The sequence below is a fragment of the Sander lucioperca genome, chromosome 13 (assembly GCF_008315115.2).
Source record: "Sander lucioperca isolate FBNREF2018 chromosome 13, SLUC_FBN_1.2, whole genome shotgun sequence".
NCBI classification, from domain to species: domain Eukaryota; kingdom Metazoa; phylum Chordata; class Actinopteri; order Perciformes; family Percidae; genus Sander; species Sander lucioperca.
The window spans coordinates 30,405,591-30,414,991 of NC_050185.1; the positions used below are offsets into that span (position 1 = coordinate 30,405,591).

At 37.8% G+C, this 9,401-nt stretch overlaps 1 protein-coding gene across 4 annotated transcripts; it reads left to right on the top strand.

The window, feature by feature from the left end:
- The first annotated feature begins 609 nt into the window (after positions 1-609).
- mks1 (MKS transition zone complex subunit 1) lies at positions 610-8,381 on the top strand. 4 transcript variants are annotated; one of them, XM_036009044.1, is made up of 19 exons: positions 612-1,023; positions 1,132-1,253; positions 1,992-2,044; positions 2,200-2,367; positions 2,728-2,828; positions 3,126-3,254; positions 3,526-3,630; positions 3,923-4,031; positions 4,480-4,536; positions 5,299-5,341; positions 5,431-5,493; positions 5,592-5,662; positions 5,756-5,825; positions 5,921-6,028; positions 6,445-6,578; positions 7,163-7,245; positions 7,416-7,513; positions 7,671-7,786; positions 7,940-8,381. In XM_036009044.1, the coding sequence occupies exons 1-18, from the start codon at positions 947-949 to the stop codon at positions 7,772-7,774; spliced, it is 1,695 nt and encodes a 564-aa protein (XP_035864937.1). In that variant the 5' UTR covers positions 612-946; the 3' UTR covers positions 7,775-7,786; positions 7,940-8,381. The 4 variants fall into 4 exon arrangements, with proteins under 4 accessions (XP_031163862.1, XP_035864935.1, XP_035864937.1 ...); XM_031308002.2 differs by having other exon boundaries at positions 610-1,023; positions 2,731-2,828; positions 7,671-8,381; XM_036009042.1 differs by having other exon boundaries at positions 611-1,023; positions 5,921-6,021; positions 6,438-6,578; positions 7,671-8,381.
- The last annotated feature ends 1,020 nt before the right edge of the window (positions 8,382-9,401 follow it).

Below are 9,401 nucleotides of genomic sequence, written 5' to 3' on the forward strand. Positions count from 1 at the left end.
TTTACTGCTCTAGATGTTTAATGTTGGGCTAATTTGAACTCCTTTACTGTTGGGTAGTTTAATCTACAGCAATGCATCATCATCAACCACATAACTAAAAAAATCAACTTTTCATGGTGTCAGAAAACCAGCCCTGTTTTCAGCTTTGTGACGATGCATTTTCCAGCTGATCCAAGAGGCTTTTTAAATACTTCAATAAACTTAAGAAGTTTCTCAACACATGAAGGAAGACTTCATCCTTCAGTTTATCACAAACATTCAACATCAACACATCTGGAGATACGTGGTTTTCACTGGACAGAGAGGGGATGAAAAACTGTCAGACTAAGAGTAAAAAGTACAACATATTCCTCTGAGATGTAGTGGAATAAGTATAAAGTTGTATAAAATGGAAATACTCAAGTAAAGTACACGTACCTTGAATTTGAACTTAAGTGCAGTAGGCTACTTGAGTAAATGTAGGCTACTTAGTTGCATCCACGACTGCAATCAAAACACTTCAGACAAAATGTGTTGACATGTTTGGTGAGGAGACTAGCATCCTTATTTAATTATTATTATTATTATTTACTGCTCCATTCTCCGGTCCAGTGGGTGGCGGTAATGCTGATTTGCGAACCGCCAAAAAATCCAACCAAGAAGAAAACCTACATATCTCTATGGCAACGACAACTATCCATTTGCAGTGCTAATGTGTCCATGACTGAAAACTTGTTAACTTGTTGTAGTAGCTGTTAATTACAACATTAACCGTTTATTCGCTGACATTCTTGCCGCGTACATTTGCAAACGCTGCAAGCAGTTAGGTAACAAATTGCATGTCGTTGCGAGTACGAAAAATACGAAAAAGTAGCTGCGTGCTAACTCTAGCTAACGACAAGTGCTAGCTTTGCTAACATCAAAACAATAGCGCTTTTTGAATGTTTACTTGCTAAATACGAACTTTATGGCGGACAGTTGGAACACAGATACCGGAGAAGCTGTGTATCGGTCCCGGGATGCTGTCAAAAACTTGAGAATAAGGTAAATAGCTAATGGTAGCGTTAACATTAGCTTAGCTACAAGACTCCAACGTGCTAACGTTTTTTTTTATTCATTTAGCACGATATTCATTTGTGTCTCCCACTTTAGGGTGCGTATAGAGAAGGTGACCTCTACAGCAGTCCTCTCTCAGCACCTCCAGCAGCAAGTTCTGTCCCAGCAAGACAGAGGGGACATTGAACTGGAAACCCTCACCTCAGGAGGCCAGACAGGTGAATTATTTTAACTGCTGGGAGAAGGTTTGATGCTGATCACGATGGGACAGTCTTACACTTTTCACTTGTCCATACTAACAAGTTCTTTTGTCTCTTGTACTTTACTCATGTGTTGCACCACTTACACCAACTTGCCTTCTTTGCTTGATCTTTAGTAAACATTTTGATTCTCTATATATATTTCTCTGCTTGACTTACAAATTTGTCAGGACTTGTTTAATGGTTTGATTATCAACTGAGCTATTGCTGGCAACAAATGCACTTTTTAGTTTAGGATAAGATGGAGGGGTGTAAATCATGTTTTATCACGATAGGATAGTAATTAGATTCTTTGGAGAACAATACAGTATTTACTGATATCACAAAGTCTGCCACGATACGATTTTGATTCAATTCAGGGGCCTGGGACTGATACGAGATGACACATAAGCCCATTAAACACAATCCGTTACATTTATATATATATATATATATATATATATATATATATATATATATATATATATATATATATATATATATATATATAATTTATGTGTGTATGTGTATTTGTTTGTTCTGCAGTCCACAGAAATGAACATATACCATGTAATATAACACCAGAACGTGTACAGGAATGTAACAGACATTATGCACAGTATAACTTGTATTTAACCATGTGTACATGTATTTAGGGTAGATGTTTCCTTCAAAGCATATTTTAATAACTTGACATTTGTGTTACTCTGTCACTAGGTGATAATGAGGAGGAGCTGGTGGTGGGCTGGCAGGAGAAACTCTTTAGTCAGGTAGAACTTTAAACCTTCAGCAAGTTATAATGACTTCGTATACCTCCAAAGTGATTAGAAATAAAACAACTCAAAGTTCAAGAGTGAAGGCTAATTTTTCTATTATTACTTTACCCCTCCACCATACCGTCACGTCTTTCTGTCTGTGGTCCCAGTATGAGATGGAGCTGTTCCAGAGCGAGGCAGCATGTCAGACCCCTCTGGACCGTCAGTATCACACAGAAGTCAAGGCCCTGAACAAGTCTAAGGGCCGTCGTAATCACAGGATTTTCACATACACAGATCATGACCGCTACACCAGCTGTCTTCCATTCCACCAACTGGTAGGTTGTGCTGCATCCTTCAAGGTCAACACCATCATCCAATAATTCCCGCTACAGAGTTATATATTTGTTTACAAAACGGATAAAAGATAAAAGTGAAGCCTAAATAAGAGTCATTGGAAACAGAGTGAATGAGTCAGTTGATCTCAGTTTCTTGTATTCATGTCTTTACTTATTTAGCACAGTCTTTGGTGTACAGTGATCATTGTTGCGCAGGTACCTTCAAAGTAATATCTTGTTATGAAATATGTTTAAAAAACACACTGTGATGGTAGATTAAGATTACAAAAAGCTACTGTATTCAAGATTCTTGTTGTAATTGTGTTTGTAAGTAGCTTGTTGTTCCTTTGATCCTGAAAGCAGCACTCCACTGACTTATTGACCTCAACCAAATCCAGCCCCACATTCCTGGCTGAAAGGATGGCCAGTGTGAGACACAGACGGCAGGACAGACGCACCATGTAGGTGACGCTCACTTATTTAGATGGATTGTTAACCCAGATTGCCTTCCATTGGGGAAGTCTGTATTCTGTTTGTCAATTCTCAAAATGCATGTAATTAGAGTCTCCCTTTGTACTGAACTTTCTGTCTGTGGAACATACAGTATGTGCATTGAATTGTGTGAATACAATGCAGTTAAGATCAAAATTCATCAAGTAACTTTCATCCAAATGATGTCTATTAGTCCTCAAAAACCGTATTGTAATGTTAAATGTTTGTCACAGTCATGTGATAGGATGGTCTGGCATATTTTGCAGGGATTGTAGTATTCCTAAATCAAAGATCGTCAACTGGGAGCCCACAGAGGAGTTTGTGAAGGGCAGTCATGTGGTGAATAATGCCATGCAGACCATGCACATCATGGGAGACCTGGCTCCCCCTGGAAGGTAAGACCCCATTTCCATTCAGTTCACTTTTTATTGTTCCATGTGGACTCATCCATTAGCGTCATCGATCAGTTTCCACCTAATATTACCCTGCAGTCGGTATTGTTCTCGACAACTTGATGCCCCTTTGGAGGTTAGTCTTGCAGCTCAGAAATTGACAAAGTTAAGGAACCGTTTGCTATCAGCAGGTTTCATTGACAACATAAAAAAAATCTACCTGTGGATGTTGTTTGATTCAGTTGTTGTTTTCTCTCCATGTTTGGTTTCTCAGGCTGGGCCAGAAAGATAATGAATATTTGCTGGTAACCATAAAAACAGATGGCAGCGGAACAGTCATTATAAAACCTGACTTCAACAAAGGCAAAGAGCCCTACAGGCAAGTTCACAACATGACAGGAGACTGTTTGTGGCTCCAGTGTTGATGAATATCATCTCAACATGTTTTAAAACAACTGATCTGAAAGGAAATGTACAATGTAAAGCTACACTCTGCATATTTAGCCACACTCATCCTGACACCACTTTGGTCCAGACTAAAATTTCTCGACAAATTTTGGATGGATTGTGACCAAACAAAGAAAACAAAAGTATGTTTTTTAGGGATAAAGGGATGCAGTTTTTTGGACAAATGAAAAGACAACCAGTCTGGTGTGTGTGTTGTTGTGCAGGATTGTAACAGCGGGGGAGAAGAGAGAAGTTTGGCGTCTCACTGTGGAGAATGTATGCACAGCCATGCAACCAGAGGAACAGGAGAGGGAGCAGAACATGTACAAAGACGTGAGTTCATTTCCATCATGTTTCCTCCAGGACCAGAGCAGAATTGAACAGTATAGCTTTTAATATTCATGTTCATATTACTGATTATGGAGTCAAACAACATGTCTTATGATATTAACACTAGGCATGGGCCGGTTACCGGTTTCAAGGTATACCGCGGTTTCAAAAAGTAACGGTTTCAAAACCACAAAAATGTTCCGTCCTGCCGTACCTGCAGTTTGAGCTGTGTTTTTTTACAAGTCGTCCCTGCCAGTGTGCAGTGTGTTTAAAAATAAAATACATTGTGTTCAATGAAAAAAAAGTTGTTGTTTTTAAACAAGACATTTCAAAATAACACATTTTAAAGCTGTAATTGCAATACAGTGAAACCGTGATATTTTTGCTGAAGATTATCATACCGTCAGAATCTCATACCTAATTGACACATCCCCTTTTTCTCTGTCTCTAGCTGTACGTACGGCACAAGGAGTACCTCAATAGTCTTGTTGGACAGGACTTTGAGATGGTAAGTAATTAAATAAACTATCATTAAAGCTGACTTTGATCTGAAAATAGGGCTCACAGCTCTTTATAGCTTCCCAGAGACCAAGGTTACATATTGAAATAGCTTGTTTTGTCTGAGCAGACATATGCTATATGTATATATCATATATTACAACAAGTAGCAAATCCTCACATTTCAGAAGCTAAAACCAACATGTTTGACATCACTGACTGAAAAGATTGGTCATATAGTATATTAGTCTCGCATTGCCAGACCTTCCCCCACAGCGCTGCGGAGGAGGTTCTGGCTAGTCCACAAAGCATTCCGGGATGGGAAAAATACGTGCTCTGGTTTATTGGCATTTCTTTAAACCAATCACAATCATCATGGCTCTGCCCGGTGCCGCTGCAAAATGGCCTCGAAAAGGAACTTGTTTTGGTGGAACCTGTACGTTCAAAAGTTGTTTTAGTTGTGTACAGAAAACTCAGATTGGACAGATAGTCTAGCTAGCTGTCTGGATTTACCCTGCAGAGATCTGAGGAGCAGTTAACCATAGTCCTCAGAAATCCACCGGAATTTAGAACGCCAACACAAAGAAAACGGAAAGTAACGGACATCCGGCCAAAAGAGGGACATCCGGCAGAATTACCGGCGGCAACAGAGCAATCCTGGAAGTTGAACGTCGTGGATATAGACTAATCAAATATTAACTTTAGACTTTAAACAAAATGTTAAACTAGCTACGTAACCCTTCTTATGGTGGTCTGTTTGTCTCTCCATTAGCCTCCTGCAGGTATTCTGCGTTACCTGATGAATGGTGAGATAGGTGAGTAGGAAAGCTGTGGACATCACTGATGTATATATTTCTAAAATGCCCATGTTTGGCTTTTAAATTGCTTCCTTCTCTTTACCCAGTTTCAGCCAAAGGCTTTGAATATGATAACTTATACATCCACTTCTTCATGGAACTGCCCAACAGTAAGTCACATACAGTATATGACACCATTTACATTTTCAAATCAATTAAACTGAATTCAATGTATCACTTCAACTTGTGTTATTCTTGTTCGTTTTAGATTGGTCCAGCTTGCCCTTTCAGTCTCTCTCAGGTGTTACCCAGACCTGCCGGGCCAAAACATTAGGGAAGGTGTGTATGATATACTGTACAACAAACTGGTTAACAGCTTCAAAGTATGGCTGCAGAGAGTTGTTAAACCCTCAAAATTCTCTCTGCCAACAGGAAAATGTAGCTTTCTTCAGTTACCCCTTTAGCTTTGAGGCTTTCTACATGAGTGAAAAAGAGAGTGAGGGTTAGTATCAGCCATGGAATATTGTGTTTAAAGAGTTTGTCTCATGCATTAGTTAAATATGAGGGATTTAGTCTGAGTTTTCTCCTTATTTTTAGAGTCAGTTCTCCAGTGGCCAGTGATCTACTTCAAGGTTCTTTCTCTGGACTCCTGGCAGCGCTATCGAACTGAAGGCTATGGCTATCTGCTTTTTCCTGCCACGCCTGGTATGCTGTGTACACTGCAAAATTGTTGGATTAAAATGAGGACGATAGCGTTATTTCAATTGTTGATTTATCTGCTGCTAATTTTCTCGATTTCATTTGTCCTTTTGTTGTTGAAAATGTCAGGAAATAGAGAAAATGACAACGATAATCTGAAATTCCTGACATTTTAGAAGCTGGAATCAAAAAATGTTTAGCATAAGTAATCGATTATCAAAATATTTGCTGTTACTTTGCTGTTGTTTCAGCTCTCATTAACATGTCTAAAAGACATTTTATATTTTGGGATTAGAAATGTAGATGCTGAACTAATCACTAATTCCTCCACAAAACAAAAGCATGTACATGTTTTGTAAAATAACATCTAATCAGTTCCTTTGTCTTATTTCCCCACATTTTGTGTTTTCTGTGTGTGCCAGGTAAACATACAATAACATGCCATACGTGGAGACCCCTTCAGACGGGGACAGGCTCTGCACTGAGGCGCTTCTTTATTGGAGGTTCTCCGGAGCTTGAAGACCACAGCTATGTCAGAATACCCGGGACCTTTAAGGTAGGCTCAAACCTCTGGAGCTCTCTAGAGATGTGGAGAAGGAATGTACAATTTAAGGTCATTCTTTTCTTTTCTTTTCTTTTCTTGCCACTTGTCACTCAAAGATGCATGCTGTTGATTATACTGCAAGTAGTTAGATGGTAGTTAGATGGTAAAAAATACAGAATGTTTGTGGATCAAATTGTATTTTCATAGTCTGCTCCAATCCAGTTCATTCTTTTTTTAATATACAAAATAAATACAATTACATAATTATCTAATCTTCATTTGCATCATTGCTTTACTTTAATGCTAAATGGAAACCCAGAGTAGGATCACTACTACGTTACTTAGATTGCACTAATGTGTAACGTCGTTGTTAAAATCATCAATTATCATAGCATCTCTTTAAAGGTACCCTGTGGAGTTTTCTTGTAAATAAACACACCTTGGTTTGTTTTGGTATACACCTCCCTCTCGATGCATTTGCAACGCCACATTTGTGAATATTTTGGAACCTGCATTGTTTATGTCCATGTTCATTACTATGTTAATAATGACACTAAATAATGTATTTATTTTTATACTTCCATATATGGCTGCAGGGAGAGAGGCTAAGTCGCTTTGGCTTTTGCACTGAAACCACAGGAAGTGTCACCTTTAATCTGCACTGCCTCCAGCAAGCCAGGTAAGTACACCTTGAATGTGTCAGTTTGGGTGTAGAAATGAATTATGCACCTCAGTCTTTGTAAGTGTACAAACTATTTGCAAAATATTTCATTAACTATCATTATGGATCACACTATTAACTGTTTTAGTGTCCTTTACAGTGTGGTTTAATAGATGCATGTTTTTCAGGGCCTTTGTTGATGCCACCATGTTGAAGAAGAGGAGGCAGAAAGTTTTTGACCAGCTGGGAGGATTTAGTCAGCAAGGAGCTGTTTGCACCATCCTGGGTAAAGACATTCACTCAATTAGTTATTCAGTATTTGGAGGGATTAAATATCAGTTTGACAGCTAAGTTGTGTTTTTAATTTTTTACTGTGTAGTTTTACTATTTTTTTTTTTTTTTTTATTACATATTGTTAATTAGTATTTTTGTTTCTCTGCCAGAGGCCTTCCAGAGGGCCAGGAGAAAGATGCATGAGGCCAGAGAAAGTCTTCCAAGAGACCTCGTCAACACCACCTCCCAACTCCAGATCGAATCCTCTGCATAGGCGTGAAAAACGGTGAAGAACTGTCACTCTGTCAAATACATGAAAACAACCAAATGACTTACAGCTACCATGTAGAATAGTAGCAACATTACCAGCAAGTATGAGTTGCCATTTTTAAATATTGCACATTTAGGGCGTGTTCACACCTATAATGAGGGGGTCTGGGTATGCGAGTTTGGTCTGCTTTTGGTGCACATCTGAGTGCGATTGCTGCATTCACACCTGCCCAAACGAACCGCACCAAGGGGGAAAACAAACTCAAGTGTGATTTAACTGAACTAAAAGAGGCAGGTGTGAAAGCCTCCATACTGTGTTTTGGTGATAAGACTATGATATACTGTAACAAGTCAGAGAGAACGGCCTTTTTGCAATTTAATTTTTGTAAAGAATAAGGTTTGTAAGGTGATTATGGAGTAAATATGGATTTATGTGGTAATTAATATGGAGCAAGCCAATATGCCTACTAAGTATGGTATCACCATGTATTGTGTTCTTTGTACAGTCACTGTTTGTCTCAGATTTGGGTAAATAGTCTTATTTTCAGAGTTGTAGACAGTGAGGTTTTTAAAAACTGATGCAACACAGAAAATAAAATACTTTTTATACTCTGGTTTTTTTTTTTTTAAATCATATTTGCTGTTATATATGTTTTATATCACTAGCCACTTGTTTGTGTATTTTTCTCTAACTATAGCCACTACTACTTCAATTTCAATTACAATTATAAGATACTTTCTATACTTTTTATTTTTCTAAATGTTTCTATTTCCATTGTATGATACTTTATACTTCTACTCCATTACATTTTGGAAGCCAATATTTTACTTTTTACTCTACTACATTTGTGATAACTGTAGTTACTTTGCAGACTTGGAGTATTAATACTAAATATAATCCACTAATAAATGATTATATATTTTAATAGGTTAAGCTACCCAGCAGTAGATAAAGTAGTTGAAATTAGCTCCTTCTTTACCAGCTGCAAAATTGGTGACTCTTACACATGAATGGATCAATCATTATAATCCAGTGATGTTATATATATTATTCTGAAATGGGCCGTTATGCATAGTGAGTATTTTTGGTACTTTCAAGTATATTTTGATGCTTATACTTGTATTAAATCTACTTTTAAATGTAATGTAAATTTGACTGCATGCCTTTTATTTGTAACAGATTAGGTTAGGTTTATTTTTACACTGTAGTATTGCTACTTTTACTTAAGAAAAAGATGTGACTACTACTTCTACCACTACCGACATGTATAACCTACATTAGATGATGTTTCCAGCAGTGTTTCAGCCCTGAAGCAATATAATACCCTACATAATATGTTTACATAACACAGGTTCAAGCCTGTTAGCCTGTGGGGGGGGGGGGGGACGACGACTGATAAAGAGAAAATATTGGATTTTGTGAGGAGCATTATTCAATTGTTGAGTACAGGTTGTCTACTTCTTTGGAATTAAATTCTACCTGAGCAATTCCCTCATTTAGCAGACCAATCTGTTGCTGCATACTAAATTACAACTCAAACGGAAAAGTATGACAGACTGGCACTCGAGTAGGCCTACTTTTAAAGTGTCTTATTAATAGTTTTACTGAAGTAAACAGTCTGAGAACTTCT

Coding starts and splice junctions, on each gene's coding strand:
- mks1 (XM_036009042.1), top strand. CDS start 947: ATGGCGGACAGTTGGAACACAGATACCGGAGAAGCTGTGTATCGGTCC. Junction 2,368..2,727: donor GTCTTCCATTCCACCAACTG/GTAGGTTGTGCT, acceptor TGATCCTGAAAG/CAGCACTCCACTGACTTATT. Junction 6,579..7,162: donor GAATACCCGGGACCTTTAAG/GTAGGCTCAAAC, acceptor ATATGGCTGCAG/GGAGAGAGGCTAAGTCGCTT.